This window comes from Lycium ferocissimum, chromosome 10 (assembly GCF_029784015.1).
Source record: "Lycium ferocissimum isolate CSIRO_LF1 chromosome 10, AGI_CSIRO_Lferr_CH_V1, whole genome shotgun sequence".
Lineage (NCBI taxonomy): Eukaryota > Viridiplantae > Streptophyta > Magnoliopsida > Solanales > Solanaceae > Lycium > Lycium ferocissimum.
In genome coordinates this window covers 40,754,409-40,774,512 of record NC_081351.1, presented here as the reverse complement: position 1 = coordinate 40,774,512, position 20,104 = coordinate 40,754,409, and the positions used below count along the sequence as shown (strand labels likewise).

Genomic DNA, 20,104 nt, shown 5'->3' with positions numbered 1-20,104 from the left:
GCCCCTTTTTGAACATTTTTAACCCTTTGGCAATTTCCGTTTGCCCCTCGATTTTCCTCCATTTCCCATTTTGCCTTTTCCACATTATTCTGACGCCACTTTGAAATATCCCTTACCTAACCCTTTTTCAATATTTCCATACTAATAACGTTCATAATTAGTATTCGCCAACGACCTCTCGCACAAAAATAATCTTAGAAACGGTTCAACCTCAACTTCTCGCAATTATCCCGACTTATCCAAACGCATAAAATACGGGATATAACATATACCGAAGATACCTCAAGCTCATATGCGAACCCGAAGTGTTCGGGAATAGGATGACCCCGAATATGATGAGTAGGTGTGACGCGCACGTCACCGAACACCGCCCTCGGCGCGTGTCCTCTCCAATCGGGATGTCGCATGTCCGCGAGGCGCAAGTGAGCGTAAAGTACGGACAACAACAGCCGGCTCCCAGAAAATGTCATACCATCCAGCAGCCGCGAAACCTAAAGGAACAATCAACTCATCCCGAGAAGGCAGAAGAAAGACAGAGGTTCTCAGAAGAGCACAACGGGCGATGATCAACCCGTAAACCTCATAAACGACCTTGATCCTTAGCGTAAATGGGTAGCCTCACCGCGCGGAGATGAAATGGCGCGTCTCTCGGTCGCCACCTCTCAATCAATGTGCTGTCACTTTCAGCGACCATCGTGCCGTACTCCGACCGAACTTCGACGCACCCGTAGATACCGCCCCGACATAGTATATCCAGGACACGAGGACGATGGGGGCGAGCAGAAGATTCCATGCCGAGTCCCCATCCGGGTACGGACCTCGAGACTCAGGCTGCAGGTCGGATGTCCATATATGTTGCGACCCATGCTCGGGCCGAAGATACAGTAATCCCTGTTTTATGGCCCCCGATCAAGAGGGTGGTGATCCATCTATTTTACGCATTTTAAATAAATCATTAACAAGTAGTATTAGTATTAGTTATGTAATCTTTTATCGAAAATTTTATTAAAGATCAGTGGTGACCCATCCGTTTTACGTATTTTAAATAAATCATTAACAAGTAATATTAGTTATGTAATCTTTTATAGAAAATTATATTAAGGGTTTTCAATCCTAAGTTACGGTTATGAATCCTAAACTAAGGGTTTTCATTCCTAAAATATAAAGATAATTCAAATAATTAACAATTAGTTAGCATACAATTAGTATAAATAATTAATAAATAAACAAATAACTAACTAATCAAATAATAAACAAGTTATTATCATATATTTAATAAGTAAACAATTAAGTAACTAATCAAAAAATTAATAAATTATTATCGTATATTTAACAAATAAACAATTAATTAACTAATGAAACAATTAAGAAATTATTAACAAATAAACAATTGACTTAACAAAAACAAAATAAATAATTAGCCAGTCTAACAATTAATAAATACTTAAGTCGCTAATCCAACAATTAACAAATACTAAATAAACAAGCAATAAATAATTAACTAATTAACAATAGATAAACAAATAAAAAAAATTAAAAAAAAAGGAAAAACTGGGCAGTCCCAACAGTGCACGGATTGCCCAAAAACGAAAAAAAAAAAATTACGAGTAATCCACCACAGTTATACAATGACCATGCTTAGGGTAATAATATATTTAACAATGTAGAAAAATTCAGAGTAAATACCTAGATTGAAGCTTTTTTCGAGTTTTGAAATGTGTTATACGCCGCCTATTCCGAAATCCAACCTTAAAACTTGTTCCTACACTTCAATATACTAATATCAGCTAATTAAAAAATAACACGAAATTAGCATTTTAAGCGGGGATCACTAACCTAACGCGTAATGGCACGAGGCAACGGATCCGTGAATTGGCGATATCCTACAAGTGGAAGATGGGACTGAGACAGCCTTCATTCACGCACGAAATTCGCTTAATACTACTAATGTAATTTTTTTTTTTTGCACTAGTTTGGTTCAACTTTTTATTTTTTGTACTACTTAAGTCGCGGATTCCATGATCTAAGATAAAAACAAAGCCCTAAAATTAGGGCAGATGTTTTGCTCATCTTTTGCAGAGTTGAAGTCCAAGTCTGACAATATGTTATGTTGAGCGGCCAATAAAATTGGAATGTTTTCTAATGACAAACAAATGGTAGTACTAAATTTGAATTAGACTAGAAGAGATTGAGAGTGTGGAGATCTCAGACAAAATTCTATTTGTTCACGAGCCTTTATCAGAAATTCTAATTGTTTTTGAGCTTTTATACTTTTATTTTCGTTATTTAGGAATATTGCTCAACACAAAAATTTATCATATAACTCTCCATTCTAACCCTTCATTAATTAGTTCGAGCAGTGCTTCTTATATCCTTTTCAAATATTACTAATTCAAAATCATTACTTCGATCAAGATTGTGGATAAAAGCAATGTCATCGCCTATTTGAATACAATACCGATATTTACAATCTTTATTCCCAATTATATTGTTCAATATATTCACAAATAATAATACTTTTTTCATTAGCACGAATGGTTACATATATACATGTACAAAATCCATTAATTAAATTTGTTGTACTTTTGTATAAATAATTGATAGGATATTTACGTGTCAATATTATTGTGCAATGCGCGTTCATAGAGACTAGAAATTATAAAAAAAGACATAAACATTTTTCAAATGAACATACAGTTAAGTTTAATGTGTGATAAATATTTGGCAAAGAAAACATACAGTTAAGTTTAATGTGTGATCAATATTTGGGAGTAAAAAATATTAAAAATGAAAAAATAAAGTATTTGACAAGTCATTTGATAATTACATCATGTGATGATATGTAATTATCATCAATTCTTTAGTCTCCTCTGGTGCGTGGTTAGTACACTCAATTCATGCTGATCAAATATGCCCTTAGTTTCTTTCCTTTTATTTTTCCTTCATTACTTTTTTATTTTCTTAAGTTTTTAGTTTTGCAAAGCGTTTGGATCTACATTATCTAAACTATTATATACGAAAAAAGAAAACCTTGGAATTTATTTACTACAGTAAAAAGATCTTATAGCGAGTAGTGGAACTTTACCTGTTTTACCAAGCGAAACAAAGCAACAAAAACCGTAAATAAAATATTACTCCCTCTGTCTCAAAATATTTGTCCCTTTTTTATTTCACACACCTGTTAAAAAATATCAATTAGGAGCATATTTTACTTACTTTACCCTTTTATTTATGTATAAGTTATAGTTTCTCTCTATTAAATATTTACTCTATTTAGATTTCATCTCTATTAATAACAAAATTTTACTAAGAATAAAATGAAAAAAATAATTAATTATGACTTAAATTTCTAAAACGATAAATAATTTGAGATAATTATTTATTAGACGGAGGGAGTATAGTTTATGAGAAAGTAGCAGCATATCCGAAAATTCTGTCAGTTGACACGGCAGCAAAAACACGTCGGACTGCACATGTGGCAATCAGTTATTGGATGATACACATAAGTCAACATTTGGTATTTCACCTAATAATCTCACACAGGGAGAATAGAAGACAGTTTCACTCTTCTGTTACTGCCGAAATTTGTTTCAACAGTCACTTCGAAATCCCTCAATTGAGATCTACAAGGATCTAGAAAGTTCTCGAGGTTGATCGGGTCGGTTCTGTTTTTTTCGGGTCGTCAGTGTTTCGGATCCGGATCTGCGAATTCCGTTCGTAAGAATCTCTTGCATTCCTTGATTTAATTGGCTGTTTACAGCATTGATCAGCTTCAAATGTGATTATATGCAAAGTTGTTGATTTAATTGGCTGCTTAAACTTCAATTATCAGTTTTATTGGATTTAAAGTAGTTGTAACTGTTGTACTTGTATTTTTAGGTTGAACAATTGTGTTTCGTGATATCTGAGTGTTACTGCATTGATCAGTTTAAAAAATGTTTTTATTTGCAAATTCGTGGATTTAATTGGCTGTTTACACTTCAATTATCAGTTTGATTTGATTTAAACTAGTTGTAACTAAACTGCTCTACTGGTAATCTAGGATGATCAATTGTGTTTCGCGATTGTTTTTGTTTAAGTGCTACAGCATTGATCAGCTTCAAAATGTGTTTATTTGCAAATTCGTTTACTTAATTGGCTGTTTACACTTTTATTATCAGTTTTATTGGATTTAAAGTAGTTGTAATTGCTCTGCTGGTAATTTAGTTTGAGCAATTGTGTTTATCTAAGTGCTACAGCATTGATCAGTTTCATATGTGTTTGTTAGAAAATTCGTTGATTTCGTCGGTAAGTTTATGGTTGGAATTAGCTGTAAGTTGTAACTGCTCTAGTGGATGTTTACACTTCAATTATCAGTTTGATTTAAAGTAATTGTAACTGCTGTACTGGTATTTTAGGATGAGCAATTGTGTTTCGCAAACTTTTTCTTTTTTAATCTAAGTGTTTACAGCATTGATCAGTTTCAATGTGTTTATTTGCAAATTCATTGATTTAATTGGCTATTTACACTTCGATTATCAGTTTGATTGAATTTTAAGTAAATGTAACTGCTGTACTGGTATTTTAGGATGAGCAAGTTGCTAATAAACACATCATTCATGATGATGATGATGATGATGATGATGATGATGATGTGTTTATTAGCAACTTCGTTGATTTCGTCGACAGGTTTATAGTTGGAACTTCGTTGATTTTGTTATTCTTTTCTCGAGGTTTTCAATATGTTCAGTTGTTCATTGTGTTTTTAGCTTTTCAAATTGGCTGTTTTTAGCTCTCTTTTGTTTGATAATGGTTGATCGATTATTCGTGTAGCATTGTATTTGGACATTCCATCTGATATTCAACTTATCGGCTTGTGAATTAGCTGTACGTTGTAATTGCTTTACTGGCATTTTTAGGGATAGATTGTGTTTCACCATTTTTCTATCTAGATACTTCAGCTTTGATCTGTGTAAAATGTTTCCTTGCAAGTTATTGATTTATGAACATGTAATGTTTCCTTTCTTTGTCTTATGACCATGTAATAGCTGATAGAATGTTTTTGGTTCTTTTTCCCCCCAGGACCTGAAGGATTTTTTGTGACTAAGTTTAATAGTTGAGAATTAAACGTCGCAGCTGCCTCAAACGAGCTTAGGAATTAGTGGAAGTGATTAACAAAAGAATTCAAAATACAGCGACCAGGTTCAGGGGGCGATTTGCCCCAAAGTGAGTTCAGCCCTTTTCCAGTAGCACGGAGGGTAAATTCTTTTCAAACCGTTGCAATGGATGATGACATGGAAGGAGGGAACTTGGGTCCTTACCAAGACAGGCCAAGGACATTTCCTAGCATGAAGAGTAAAGCTTATGCACCATGGGTAAGTTACATTATTTTGGTGCACTTGTTTCTCTATTTTGCCCATGTTTCATCTAGCTCCAAGATTGTGGGTTTTCCGTTGACTTAAAATCATGCTTTTTGACTTATCTAGCTTTCAGGAGAGAATGACATGTTCATCATTGTTGCTTAGTATACTAATCTCTTTATCCCATTGTACTGTGTTTAAATCTGTTATCTTGCCCTCTAATCCCCTGTATGGTCGCACAATTGTATTTTGCACTGAATCATCGATTCCCAAATGTGTCTCACTTGATAGGCTTCTCTGTTTTTTTTTTATTTTTATTTTTTAAATATTTTAAATCCTGCTAGATATTCTTTTCTAGGAACAGGAAACTATTACTGGTGAAAAAAGGCATATGATTGCACGGAAAGATGGTACAATAGTTGAACAAACTGTGCATGAAAACTGCTAACCACTTTGCGGTTACAGAAGGCAGTTTGTTGTGTTGAGGGTGATCTAGCAACATCTGCTTTTTAAATTAAAAGCAATAGAAAACATATATATGTATGCATGAGTAAAAGTAAGACTAATATGTTTGAAACGAGTAAACAAAATATATATACGTTAATAAGTTCGGACTTTTGAGTACTCCGCTGGTCTCTCTTAACTACCTAGGTCATCTGTTAATTTCTTGATCAGGACCTTGATCTTTCTGTTCTTATAAAAAAGAAAACTGCCTCAATCATCTGTTCTTAATAAAGCCCGAAAATTTTGCCGGTTTTCCGAATATAGTGTGACTAGCAATTAGGTCAGATGGATTCTTCCACTATTCTCCGCTTCTTATTTTCTATCCATTATTACCTTTAGGTTATTATTATAATTATATATAAGATTTTATCTTGAAAATTTCTGTAAGGTAATCTTTAACAATGAACTTTACAATAAAGATTTTCACGTTGTTTGAGTGCTTGCTCTTTTTCTCATATATAAAATCCTTTTACTGTTTCAAAAAAATTAAAGATATGCACACAAGTTGAGTGTGCCATAGATTTTGTTATGACAATGGTGTTTGGGCCAGTTTGTGCACACCTCGACTATTCCATTGGGTACCTGCTACATTCCACCTACATAGGTACAATGTAACCCTGCTAGGATTTGAACCCTGGTCTTTGCACCCATTTCATTGATCATCATGCCTCACCTTGGGCTGTGCCATCTCAGACTGATTGACCATTTACCTATCTCCTTCTACTAAAGCTAGTAACCGACTTTAGGTTGGATTGAGGTAGATACTTATCCTGCCAATATTGGAAAATGGCACAACTAAATGCATGAACTCCTGTGCACCAAAAGCAATCAAGGTAAATAACTGAATCCCAAAAAAGAATGTGGAGGCATAGATTTATCTTGAAGCTTCTAGATTGACTTCACCACTCACTTGCACTATAAAGTACTCCTTCTGTCCCATTTGATGCGAAGGTGTTACTTTTTGGGGAGTCAAACAATTTTTTCTTTGATTGTAATTTAGTCGAACATTTTTACATATTTTCTGTCATTTGCTATGTTGACTTATAGTACTTTTTCGTATAGTTTTCAAATATATAAGTTTTATTTTTAAAAAATTGAAGAATCTATACTCCAATTCATAATCAAAGTTAAGTGTTTTGACTTCTGACCCTCATACTCAGAAATTCCTTCACATATGTTGGGACAGAGGGAGTAGTAAACATAAACTCATATATATAAGAGCTCACTACATTTCAAATGATTAATCTTGAAGCTTCTGTCTTGACTTCCGCTCACGAGCACCTCAAAATAGTAAACACACACTCAGAATTCAAAGAGCTAGGGGCATTCCAGATTCCATAAGTTAACGTGGTTGAAAAGTGAAAACACAATAGACTTATGAGATCAACAACCGAGGTCTTATTTGGATTTCTATAGAAAGTAGAAGATCCAAATAGTTGTATTCTTCTTTACAAGAATAAATTTACTCATAGGAGCACTCTGAGCAGTGACTAACGATATAGATCAACTACTGAGGTCTTATTTGGATTTCTATAGAAGTAGAAGATCCAAATAAATTGTATTCTTCTTTAGAAGAATAAATTTACTCATAGGAGCACTCTGAGCAGTGACTAACGATATAAACATGAAAATTATACTAGTCGTATTTTTTTTATTTTTTATGTATGACAAGGGAACCCGCAACCACTACCTTTCGGGTGCGCACAGGGTAAATCCCGCTCACGTGCAATAGCCCGCAAACCACACAGGAAAAATAACCCCCACTAGGCAAGCCCCGTGCGACGAGCTCGACCCAGAAGGCAAATCCCCTACTGTTGTAAGCAGGGGGTTGCGAACCTGAGACCTCCATTATGGAAGCCCCATGCTCAACTAGTCGTATTTCCTAACCAGATAATGTTCAGAGATTAGCCAGTGCTCCATGATCCACTTAGAGATATCTGATGGAATGATGGGTTTCAACTCTAAAATAGACTACCATTTCTTCCTTCCCATATTCACCCAAAAATAAAAAGGGGTTCTCTTCCAAATCACCGTATATCATCTAAGTTTCTCTTTCTCCTACTTACTGGTGATTCTGCCTAGATATGTTCAGTTGTTCACCTTTTCATGCTTTGGGGATGAATAAGGTGAGCTATTTCATTTTTTTGAGCTATTTGAATGCTTTTCTTTCCTTATTTACTTTCTCAAAAACTTCTGTTACATGTTTCTTAAAAGAATCAATTGTTAGAAGGCGTTTGCCTCACAATGTTGTACATTCTATATACCCTGGCCTCCTTTGAAGAGAACTATATTTTGTTAAATATTGTCTGCTGAAGAATGAATGATCTTTATTGTTAGTCACAGAAGAATTAAGTTCCTTTGTTCTTAATTTGAAATTCATAATTATAGTCGTTAATTTTCCTGAAGTTTCATTCACCATTCATTTTCTCATGTCTATACTTCTAAATTAGTAGATAAACATAAAAGTACTGCCCCTTTTGAACCTCTTCGGCATCTATTATCTATGATAATAAACATCCCTGATTTTGAATCTTGCACAAGAAGTTGTGACACAAGTCAGAATATGTTGAAAGTTAAAGATGATAGTAGTTTAAGGCAGGAAAGCTCGTTACAATTTTGTAATGCAAAATGAATGAGGAAGACCAGCATTCTGAAAGTATACAAAAACTTGAAACTTATACCTGCACCTATCTTGTGTGTGCCTCTCTCTATCTGTATAGAAATCAGTTATTCATTCAGTTCCTTGTTTAGGATTGTAATCTGTGGTTCAAAAATGATTAGACATTTTAGTTGTTCACCGTTTCTTAGATAAAATTGTTAAGTGAGAAGCTGTTTTTAGCAGCATATATTTTTTTTCCGTAGTTTGCGTTATTACTTTCTAAGTATTTGTTTTAATGTTGTCTTAACTTTAATGCAGATATTTCGTGTTCTCATGAGGATAAACTCTCGCATTCTTTTGGTGCTGCTGCTTGTTTGTTTTGGAGCTATCTTTTACATTGGTGCAAGTACCTCGCCCGTCATTGTGTTTGTGTTTTCAGTTTGTATCATCAGCTTTTTCGTGTCAATTTATCTTACTAAGTGGGTGCTGGCAAAGGATGAGGGACCTCCTGAGATGTCCGAGGTATAATCTTCTTGATCAGTTTTTAAGTCAGTCTTTCAAAGTTTTCCTGATCCTTTTGTTTTTGTACATGTGGATCAGAGAGATTGGACAACGTTTTCTCGTACTAGATCATATTTTTCATTTGATATGGGTCTCAAGGTCTATGCAGTAAACTAAATGAGTCTAGCTCTTAGTGTTCTTTACTTTTTAATTCTTTTCGTTTTTCTTCTTGTATTTTATTCATTTATTAATTTATGGGTGGAAGATAGAGGTGGATGGAGGAGTTGGGTTAGGTCATAAGAGAGGCGGGAATAGCGTTGTATCCAAAATCCTAGTCTCGGTTATGGGGCTCCTATTGTTTGGGCTAACTCTTGATCATCATGTATGAGTGGTTGTTCCAAGGGTTAAAGTTATGTGCTATAGTTTCATCTGCAGAAGATGCTACAGAGATTCAGTATGGGACTACCTCTGCTTTTCCTTCTTTCTCCTTCACCTGCCAACCACAAAAATGGTCTATTCCCTCCATTTTCATTTCTCTTCTCCATGCTCGTAGTTTACAGGCTATCCAACCTTAGCGTCCTTCATAGCTGTACGACTTTTACAGAGAAATCGATTTGAAGGCAAAATTTCCTTATTACGTTATGGGAATTTTAATGTAAAGAAACTGATTAAAAAGCTTGATGATATTCATGGCAGCCCGCAATTTGCAGACATGGATTTGCAGTCATCCTTTTGCTCCTGTTTCATTGGAATATATTGTATATTGTCTTAAAGTCTTGAGCTCATTATTGTACTTGCTAGATATCAGATGCAATACGTGATGGAGCCGAAGGTTTCTTCAGGACTCAGTATGGGACCATCTCCAAGATGGCATTATTGCTTGGACTGGCTATACTTGGCATATATTTATTTCGTAATATAACTCCTCAGCAAGAAGCGTCTGGCTTAGGCAGGTGATGACAGGTTTTGAGTTGGATAATTGCTCTTCTTTCGGGAGAAGTTTGAGTTCACTTTATGATACTTCCCATGCTGATGTAGGGTAACATCTGCGTTTATTACGGTGGCTGCATTTCTTTTCGGGGCTCTATGTTCTGGTGTTGCTGGGTACGTCGGCATGTGGGTGTCAGTACGGGCAAATGTTCGAGTATCCAGTGCAGCAAGACGGTCAGCTAGAGAGGCCTTGCAGGTTCTTTTTTTATTACTCTTCATAACAATGTTCGACAGGAACAACACTAAGGTCCTTTCTTGTAGAAATTGACTTGAGATCTTTCTGATGTAGATAGCTGTTCGTGCTGGTGGATTTTCAGCATTGGTGGTTGTTGGTATGGCTGTAATGGGTGTTGCTATCCTGTATGCAGCTTTGTACGTGTGGTTGGGGGTGGATTCGACTGGTACAATGAAGGCAACCGATTGTGAGTAAAATCTGCTGACTTTTCACATTGTTTTATTTCACTAAGATGCACCTTTGACTTTTGAATGTCTGTTTTCTAGTTCACATTATGACTTCTACTTCATCTTTACACAGTGCCTCTTCTACTAGTTGGATATGGTTTTGGAGCTTCATTTGTTGCCCTTTTTGCTCAGTTGGGTGGTGGAATATACACAAAGGCTGCTGATGTTGGAGCTGATCTTGTTGGAAAAGTAGAGCAGGGCATACCTGAAGATGACCCACGGAACCCTGCTGTAATTGCAGATCTGGTATTTATGTACTCTCTTTTTATTGTCTTTTTTCATTTTCTTCTGCAACTTCTGTGTTCAATCATGCATTTCAGTCATGTCTTCTAGCTGGAAGTTTTGTGAATGATCTCATTAAGTTTTACTATATGCACCATACACCTAGCTAGCGCAGTGGAATTTCAAGTATCAGTTTAAATTGTACTTTAACTTTTAGATAGAAACATCTTTGATGCTTGAGTAGAACCAGTAATTGTCATTTTTCTAGATGAAAGGTATCTCCTTTTGATAAATTCTTGGAGTTTAAAGAAGAATGTCTTTGTCTTCTCTGAGGTCCCTATGATTAATTGTTTCACATCCTAACTTTGTGCTTGCAATGTCTTATAATCAGCATCCAATAAAAACAAATGTAAGAAAAAAGAAAAAGCTTGCTATTTCAATTTAAACATAGAAAAGGAACTATAGAGTATTGGCATCTGCTCCAGCAATTATTTGACCGGTAACGTTGTGTTGATGTGCCTAATGCTAACCTTTTAAAATTCCCAAATTCAAGGTAGGAGACAATGTTGGCGACTGTGCTGCTCGAGGTGCAGATCTTTTCGAAAGTATTGCTGCGGAGATTATTAGTGCAATGATACTTGGAGGAACCATGGCTAAACGCTGCAAAATTGAAGGTAGGGTGACGTTCACACCTGAGTTGATTTAATTGTAAAACTTAGGTTGCTATAGACATTCGGTTGTGAAGGAGAGTGGTCATCTTGGTGGGAGTGTATCAAAAGGACTACTTTAATAGTCCTATGCCAACCGATACACTTGAATCCAAATATTATGAAAAAGAGAATTGTTCAACATAGGCATGGGTACTGTGAGGATGGTATATTTGCAAATGAGGGACAGCAAATATTTGTAGATTAGTGTAGTCAAAGCAGAAAAAGCCCAAAAAAGCGCTGAAGTCAGTGGAGTTCTAAGTGTTTAAGAAAATACAATCAAAACACGTGATTTAGTGAGCACAGAGCTGTTGGTTGGCTTGTTTTTGTTACGATGCACATTTCATCAATTAGGTTCCTTCACTGAAGCACCGGTTAAGCTGGGCGAAAGCACGCCATTGACAAAACTGTTTTAGATGCTGCCGATTATATGCGAGGTGGAAGAGTTCTTGTAACGATAATTGTCTTACATTGTTGTTCCTTCCACAATTAATTCATCTTAAATTTGGATAACAGTTGCAGCTTAGCTTAATTGTCTGTTATTATTCCACTGTGTTGTGGATTGAAACTACCCAGTTGCCATAAAATGAGCTCTTAGATATAGTAAAACAGTGAGGATTTTGTGTCCAAGTGGGGGAGAAGGCTGGTGAGGATTCATGAAGGCGACATGAACTAGCTCAGTGTTGAGGCTTTGTGACAGTAGATAGAATGAAACTCAATTTCTAACCTCCAAGGGCTTACTTATAGATTTTTCTCGATGAAATAGTTAACTTATTAATGTGATAGGACCAATCCCCGCATGCAAGATCTATACAAAAAGTAGAGAATTTTACCCAAAACATGATTTCAGTAATGCTTTTCGTATATTTGCTTGACTTGTTACTAGAAATATATAAATATAATATGATCACCTTTTCACCAGATGTGGCTAAATACTGAACATTTGTTCCTAGAAATGATTTCATAATTAGCGATGCTTCTCATGCGATCTCTGTTTTTTTTAAGTTATATGTTTTATCTGATTCATGTTGATTTCTTCTGCAGATCCATCCGGCTTTATTCTGTTTCCTCTAGTTGTTCATTCATTTGACCTAGTTGTATCATCAGTTGGCATATTCTCTATCCGGAACAAAAGGGACTCTGGAGTAATTGGAACTATAGAGGATCCCATGAAAACTCTTGAAAAGGGCTACTCGGTGACAATTTTTTTAGCTGTTCTGACATTTGGTGCGGTAAAGTTTTATTTGCCTTAGAACATTATCCACCATTTTTACTCTTATTGGTTATTTGACCTCCTGCCTCTGTTCTCTTGACTAATAGTTTGCATTGCATTTGCAGTCTACACGGTGGTTACTATACACCGAACAGGCACCTTCTGCTTGGTTGAATTTTGCTTTATGTGGTCTGGTTGGAATTGTAACTGCCTATGTCTTTGTTTGGATATCAAAGTACTACACTGACTACAAATACGAGCCCGTGCGTACCTTAGCCCTTGCTAGCTCTACTGGTCATGGAACAAACATAATTGCGGGTGTTAGTTTGGGTCTGGAATCCACAGCTCTACCTGTCCTTGTCATAAGCGTGGCTATTGTTTCTGCTTTCTGGCTTGGCCGCACTTCAGGATTGACAGACGAAGCTGGAAATCCAACTGGGGGATTGTTTGGCACTGCTGTAGCAACTATGGGAATGCTTAGTACAGCAGCGTATGTTCTCACCATGGATATGTTTGGTCCAATAGCTGATAATGCTGGTGGGATTGTTGAGATGAGCCAACAGGTGATGCTAATGTTTCTGAGCAAAAGCACGAGTGACTTCTTTTTCTTCGTAATTTTTTGTTAGCTTGGTTAGTTCAATAAGCCTTTTCATGTACAGCCTGAAAGTGTTCGTGAGATAACTGATGTTCTTGATGCTGTTGGGAACACTACCAAAGCTACAACCAAGGGATTTGCAATTGGGTCTGCAGCACTTGCATCATTTCTTCTGTTCAGTGCCTATATGGATGAGGTAGCTGCATTTGCTCAAGAACCCTTCAAGCAGGTGTGGAATTGCTATGGCTTTCTATTTGGCCTTTTTCTTTAATTACGTTAATTATACAGTGGCAAGACCAAGAATTTTTTATTAATATGCAGGTTGACATAGCGATACCTGAAGTATTTGTTGGTGGATTACTGGGCTCTATGCTCATCTTTCTGTTCAGTGCTTGGGCCTGTGCAGCTGTTGGTCGAACTGCTCAGGAAGTAGTCAATGAAGTAAGAAGACAGTTTATTGAGAGGCCAGGGATCATGGTTAGTAGTATTACCTTTCAGAAGGTTTACTTGTGTTAAAGAATACTCATGGAGACGCTGAAGTTAATGCATGTTACTTTTGCTGGTTGCAGGAGTATAAGGAGAAGCCAGATTATGGTCGATGTGTGTCCATTGTTGCGTCTGCGTCTTTGAGGGAGATGATTAAACCTGGAGCCCTGGCTATTATATCCCCCACATTAGTTGGTGAGTCTTGCACTTAAGCGTTTTCTCCATGCTTTATGAGAACTGCTTTCCTGCTATAAAAGCCATATAACTGCATGTTTTCTTGCAATCTGGAAGCATAAATCTATAGCTATCACTGTGTTTTGGTTAAGTGTATCACTATCAGGTCTACTTAGTTTGGTCATTTAGAACTCTTTCTTGATGTTTTGTATAACTGTTAGGGATAATACACATGTTCCTCTCTGGATTGTCCCTTTTTTCCAGAGCCCTTTGACATTTTCGAAACGGAATAAATATCCCCTTCAGTGATAATGTTACACAGAAAGTGAGCTCACTCTGTGGGAGGTGTGTGAGGCAAAAAAAGTTAAGATTGACTAATGTGTACAAGTGTCATTTTTAATTGAATACTATATACTTAATTAATTATACTTAGTTGATTTATAATGATTGTCTCTTACCCCTTCAGCCCTTCCCTTCTTTTTTCAAATTTCATGTTTAAAACTCAGCTATGGCGCCAGCCACCCATCCGTTCTTTCTCTTTTTCTTTCTTTCATTTTTCACCTACAGTATTCCTTGCTTAACTCCAGCACCTCCCAAATCTTTCCCAATAAGTACATGACATACAAATTTGCATATGAAAAATCAGTAAAAAGATGCGAGAGATCCTGCAAGGTTGTTTATCTTCCATCACACGCATGATCTGGAAAAATCCTTTTTGGTTATAAATAAGTAAATAACCTCATAGCCTGAGCACAAGGAAATTGAACAGCCGTTCAGAAACGTGTAGAAATGGAAATCGGCACTGGGGCCTTGACTGGAAACCTTGCCGGAAATTTCAGTCCCTTTTTGGTTCCCCTGATTCAAACTAGAAATTTTTTGACCAAGTGTTTCGAAGATAGCCCGTCGTTGTTTATATAGAGACCTGTACGGCTTGTTCTAGTTAGAAAAACTCCGATGAGGAGTTTCCCGGGGAAACTGGAGATCTCGCTTTTTTACATGATATCTTGAGACCTCAATTGAACAATATGACAGCTTTTCTTTCGGGGGACTTTGGATCATAGGAACCCCTTGCAAAGTTTAAGTGTGCATCTTAAAAAAAAAAAAAGTCCAGGGGGTAAAATATGTATTATTATACTCTATCTTCTGAAATAATCTTTTGTTGTGGATTTATTCAATGAGTTTGTTAATCTTGTCACATATTTGCTCTTATCTGCATCTGCTTGCATTTTCTGTGGAATGGCTGGGTAACTTATATGCTACTTTAATTCATGAGAATAACATCATCAGATATTTCTCATCTTTTTTTACTTTTTTTAATATTTTGTTCGTGGTTTCAAAAGTTTCCACATGGTCATTTGTGGTAAAGATTAGCCACTTGATATTGCAAGGTAACAACTAGCTTAGAATTGCAAAAGGTGTGTTGTGAGGTGAGGTATCGTTGAGAAATGGGAGTTTTTCCATCACAATTGATTTCAGTGAACTACTACATCTGTACAAATCTACCCTGCAAGTCTTTCTGCTTAACCATGAAACATCTAAGCTCATCCAAATTCTACCCATTCACCACATTGTGTGATTCTCTGTTTGACTATCTTCCTCAGCAGTGACTGTACTGTATGTGAATGCAGTACATGTCAATTACTTGTCATCCTTCCTGTTAGTTTACTTGGTATTGTCTGTGTGTGCACTTTGTATTTTATCTCTGCTGACCTCTTCTTAAAACCTGAGCAGAATTCTTTGCAATCTGTTTATTCCCATCAGTTCACGTGGGCATGCAAGTTCTAATATTTGATTGATGCTTTTAAGTTTGTGTTTCATATCTTCTTTGATCTCAGTGTTGAATTTTGAGTCTATTGTATCATCTTGATCTCTGTATAGGTTTTCTTTTCCGTGTTTTGGGCTACTACACGGGGCATCCTCTTCTTGGGGCTAAAGTTGTAGCTTCCATGTTGATGTTTGCCACGGTTTCTGGTATCCTTATGGCTCTTTTCCTCAACACTGCTGGTGGAGCCTGGGATAATGCAAAGAAATACATAGAAACAGGCGCGCTTGGAGGCAAGGGGAGTGACACACACAAAGCAGCAATTACAGGAGACACGTAAGTGTTCTTAGTGATTCACATGTTCTCAAGCTATGTTGCTCGGATCCTCCAAAAATGTCACCACACCCGTGTAGGATCTTCTGGCGGCGGCATTGTTGAAGGATCTGAGCAACATAGTTCCTCTAGTGTTGGTAGTATAGGTCATTTCATGCAAGCTTGTTTATGTGCATTCATTTTTGTTCTTGTGCTTGCTTGATTGTTCTAAATACTCAATGAGTCATGACAATATCTTTTAGAAAGCAAAACTACACGGACCACGCTGTAGAGTTCTTACAGTTTCTTTTTCTGTTTGCAGGGTAGGAGACCCATTCAAAGATACAGCCGGACCTTCTCTGCATGTACTAATCAAAATGCTTGCAACAATAACCCTTGTGATGGCTCCTATCTTTCTGTGAGAGTTTTAATTTAAAGAGTTTTTTAAATATACCTCATGAGTCTCTCTAGGAGCTTTTCTATGTTCACTGGATATATGACGAGAGATGTATTTTCTGGTTACATAACGAATACCACATTTTTGGCACATGAATTTCTAACTATAGGCAACTCTCTTTGTAGTTTTAGATTTCTGAATTCTCAGGTTAAAGCTGTTTCTTTAGCTTCCCATAACTTGATTGCTATTTTCTTTCATGGTGTGGTTTTTTCGTTTACCTTATATTTTTTCCCCAATGGTGATAAGAGTAGGGTCTTCTTCCCAACCTTGGCCATTTTGAAGGAATCAAACTGTCGGCAGAAAAAGTAGAATAGAGCGTGTATGAATTTAGAAGATGTTGGTTTACTTGCTGTATGGCTTAGGAATTATAATGCCTGCTCGGAGGCTTGAAATTTAACCAAGGTTCACATCCAAGAAACGATTTTGTGTCATAGACAAGACTAAAGTTTCCAAGTATATTGATCGCTAATTTATTTAAATTTTGAATCAACTTGATTATGCAAGTACTGACGACAATTACAACTAATTTTGAATAAGATATGACTAGATAGGTTTATAACTCAGTTTTTCGCCATCAATGAGCTTTTCTAGGTATTTCTGATAACGAAGACTAAGGTCCCAGTTTCCCTCGATATCATCGTAATATAAACCAAAGATAATATGGTGGTGATGGTGTAACAATCTTGGAGCTAATATACACCCCAAAAGCTGGCTATTAAGGTGGGAGAGCCCAAGGCTATGTAGACACACATAAGCACATTATGCCCACCGATGTGGGACATAATAAACCACCACGCTCTGTATCTGTCGTCCTCGACAGTTGTGCGCTACACATTACTAGGCCCGAGCGAACACTGCCATACGGGCGTTACCATCCAAAGGCACGACCGACAGGAAGGGCGGTGGGTGGCTCTGATACCATTTGTAATAATTTTGGACCTAACTGTGGGAGAACTTAGGCTATTAAAACACACATAACCACATTATGCCCACAAATGTGGGACATAACGGATGGATGAGCATTGACTATTGGCTGAAAGTAGGCCTTCTTACTCTCTCCATTCCATAATAAATGGGTTTTTAGGCTTATGCACGCTCCTTAAGAAATTACTCACTCGTAGAAAATTAGGAGTGCTTTTACTAACTTATCCCTAATCAAGTTTTACTACTTTCTAGAAAAAGAAATGAATCTTGACTACTTACATAAGGGTAATCTTGGAAGAATTTGTCGAAAGTGTTTTTGAAATCCTAAAGCACTACTTATTTTGAAAAAAATTGAGAAGTCTAAAACAACACTTATTATGGAATGGAGGGATTAGTTTTCAGAGTAGTGCCGATAATTCATCTTCGAAAATCATTCGCCGATAATTCATCTTCGAAAATCATTCTATCTTTGTTTGGCGCCTCAAGCGAGCTAGCCCAACTACAGAGAACTTCTAATTGCACTGTGCCAACATCAATTTGTACAAGGAGACGACACAATAGTAAAGATCAGTGTATCTCTCAATCAACAGAATTAACCAAGCTTCTTATCAACATAATGTGAGTGAGCTGTGCAATTTGTTTCTAACGGCACAAAAAAAAATAAAAAAAAATGGTAGTTCTACTTCATATCTTGCTCAGAACTGAGTCTTATCAAGAAAGTTCAGTGCATTTTGCATAATATAGAAACTTTTTCATACCTCACACTCTACTCGACAAGTTCTTCACCATTTTATTCTATGAAATATGTGCTATTATATCTTACTCAACATTTTCTCATAAATAATTGTTTTGAAGTCCAAAAAAACAAGAGTTAAGCTCTAAATCGATGTTTGTAACGTGATTCTTTGACCTAGGACTAACCAAAGTTACTGCAATCTTACAGCAGTCCTAATTAATACACCCACGAATGTCAATATGTCATCTTCAGAGTGCAGAATTTAATACTATAATAATATGCTTTTGTTCAGTTTGAAGATGCAAGATTGGAAGTTGAACCAATAACAGCTTATAAGCAATTGTATGGTGAAATTGTAGAACCTTAAGATAAATGTCAAGCTTAGAAAGGAATACACGAAGATATACTTTTGAAAGAGGGATTTACATGACTACAAAAGTTAAAGAAAGACTTGGATCTAATGATGACATATTACATATTTAAATGCGGAGCGCATAATAAACAAATGGATGTATTAAGATAATTAGTACGTTGAAGGAATCAAATTAGAGTAAGCTTTATGAACAAATAAAGTAACAAAAGTGGCATATGGATATAGGATTAGGTGAGGAAGGACTTTAATTTGTGGTCGTTGGCCTCATTCATTGTTCATTGTACATAATTTTACAGTCAATCCTAGACAGTAGACTGCACGTGGGCGGCCTAAATTTTTACTACTACACAACAAGGCAAGTTGTCCCAAAATAGTTAGGGACGGATTATTACTAAAGAAAAGTCATCCCTTTTTTTTTTGCTGGACTAAAGAAAATTGAAATAATGTAGTTATTTTTGTTAAAACTTCTTAGAAGCTACTTACTGTAGTAATTAACAATACGTGTATCCATAACTTGATCAAAATTTTCAGTTTTGGTTTCTAGACAATGATTAATATACTTTTAGAATAAAAGTGAGATGAATAAATTAATAAAATTTCAAAAGTATTAATCTGGTTAAAAAAACAGTCCAACAATCAGAATATTATTTTTTCTTTGTGATTGCTTAGAATAGTAAGTAGGTCAATCAAACTAGAATTATCGAACGGGGAATACTGGGATTTATGTATTTCATTGCATCATACTTCTAGTTCAATTTTTACGTGCTCAAGTTTACTATCTTTAGTTATCGTCAAATGTCAATGTATTCTTTGGGGTAGGGCCCAATGCCCACTGATTTTGCGAAAGAAAAAATAGAAAAGTGATCATTTTGTTATTTGCTTTGCTTTGTTATATATATAACATCGCAGAATTAATCTGTACTAGCATTACATAAAGTAGTTTTTTTTTTTTTGGGAAAAAGCAAAAGCTACGGAACAGGATGCTTTACAAACTTCAGGAGGTTAGAATAATGCATCTCATGGCTGTTTGACCTAGTATGTCGAAAATAGGCAGGACAAGAAAGGAGAAAACCAATAAAAAGAAAATAGAAAATTGCACACATTAAGAAACTAGAGTTGTTTGGTGCGAGAAGAAAATGCTCGAAAATTCTACACAGACAAGTAGACAACATAATATAGCAGTTTTGGAAAAGAAATCAGCACATTTGAAAGAAAGATATACAAGAATGTTTGCAATATATATATAAAATATACCTCATTGCTCGACTTCTAAACACAGTTGGACCATAAGGCTTGTTACAAATAACCTAACAATACTGAAGGTGGTGCGAAAAGATTATTCCCATGATATATGAGAGCAAGCTGGCCAGGACATAGTTTACATAGTTATGTTTACTACTTATATTACGTCTTACTAATTGCGCACTACTCCTATTTGTTTTAAACGCATTGAATGTTAGACGAAGAAAAATTGTTAATGATGTTATACTCTACTTGAGTGTTCCAAATAGGTAAAAACAACCAGACATTTCTAATTTTAAAACTTCTTGGAATGATCATTACTCCACAGGGCCACGAAGTATTTTAATCTTAATTAAGAAAGAGGTGTGACGGCCACATGCACTAATGATCCTTTTCTAGGAAATTCAGTGGCTCAAATTTCTAATTCTTACACTAACTAGAAAAAAATAATTAATCATTTTTAATAACTAATACTACTGGCTATAAATTTGACCATTGTTTTGCTA

General features: G+C 36.0%; 1 protein-coding gene across 2 annotated transcripts; it reads left to right on the top strand.

Moving 5' to 3' along the window:
• The first annotated feature begins 3,533 nt into the window (after positions 1-3,533).
• Positions 3,534-16,453, top strand: LOC132033868 (pyrophosphate-energized membrane proton pump 3). 2 transcript variants are annotated; one of them, XM_059423994.1, is made up of 15 exons: positions 3,534-3,717; positions 5,062-5,354; positions 8,761-8,964; positions 9,745-9,896; positions 9,982-10,129; positions 10,223-10,355; positions 10,469-10,641; positions 11,171-11,291; positions 12,369-12,556; positions 12,663-13,100; positions 13,197-13,361; positions 13,454-13,609; positions 13,702-13,813; positions 15,671-15,890; positions 16,189-16,453. In XM_059423994.1, the coding sequence occupies exons 2-15, from the start codon at positions 5,262-5,264 to the stop codon at positions 16,286-16,288; spliced, it is 2,403 nt and encodes an 800-aa protein (XP_059279977.1). In that variant the 5' UTR covers positions 3,534-3,717; positions 5,062-5,261; the 3' UTR covers positions 16,289-16,453. The 2 variants fall into 2 exon arrangements, with proteins under 2 accessions (XP_059279977.1, XP_059279978.1); XM_059423995.1 differs by lacking the exons at positions 3,534-3,717; positions 5,062-5,354 and having other exon boundaries at positions 8,825-8,964; positions 9,752-9,896.
• The last annotated feature ends 3,651 nt before the right edge of the window (positions 16,454-20,104 follow it).

What these genes read in the sequence shown, in the direction of transcription:
- LOC132033868 (XM_059423994.1), top strand. Translation starts at nt 5,262, where the DNA reads ATGGATGATGACATGGAAGGAGGGAACTTGGGTCCTTACCAAGACAGG. An exon ending in GAAGCGTCTGGCTTAGGCAG is followed by an intron (nt 9,897 to 9,981) that starts GTGATGACAGGT and finishes ATGCTGATGTAG; the next exon opens with GGTAACATCTGCGTTTATTA. An exon ending in CTGCTGTAATTGCAGATCTG is followed by an intron (nt 10,642 to 11,170) that starts GTATTTATGTAC and finishes CCCAAATTCAAG; the next exon opens with GTAGGAGACAATGTTGGCGA.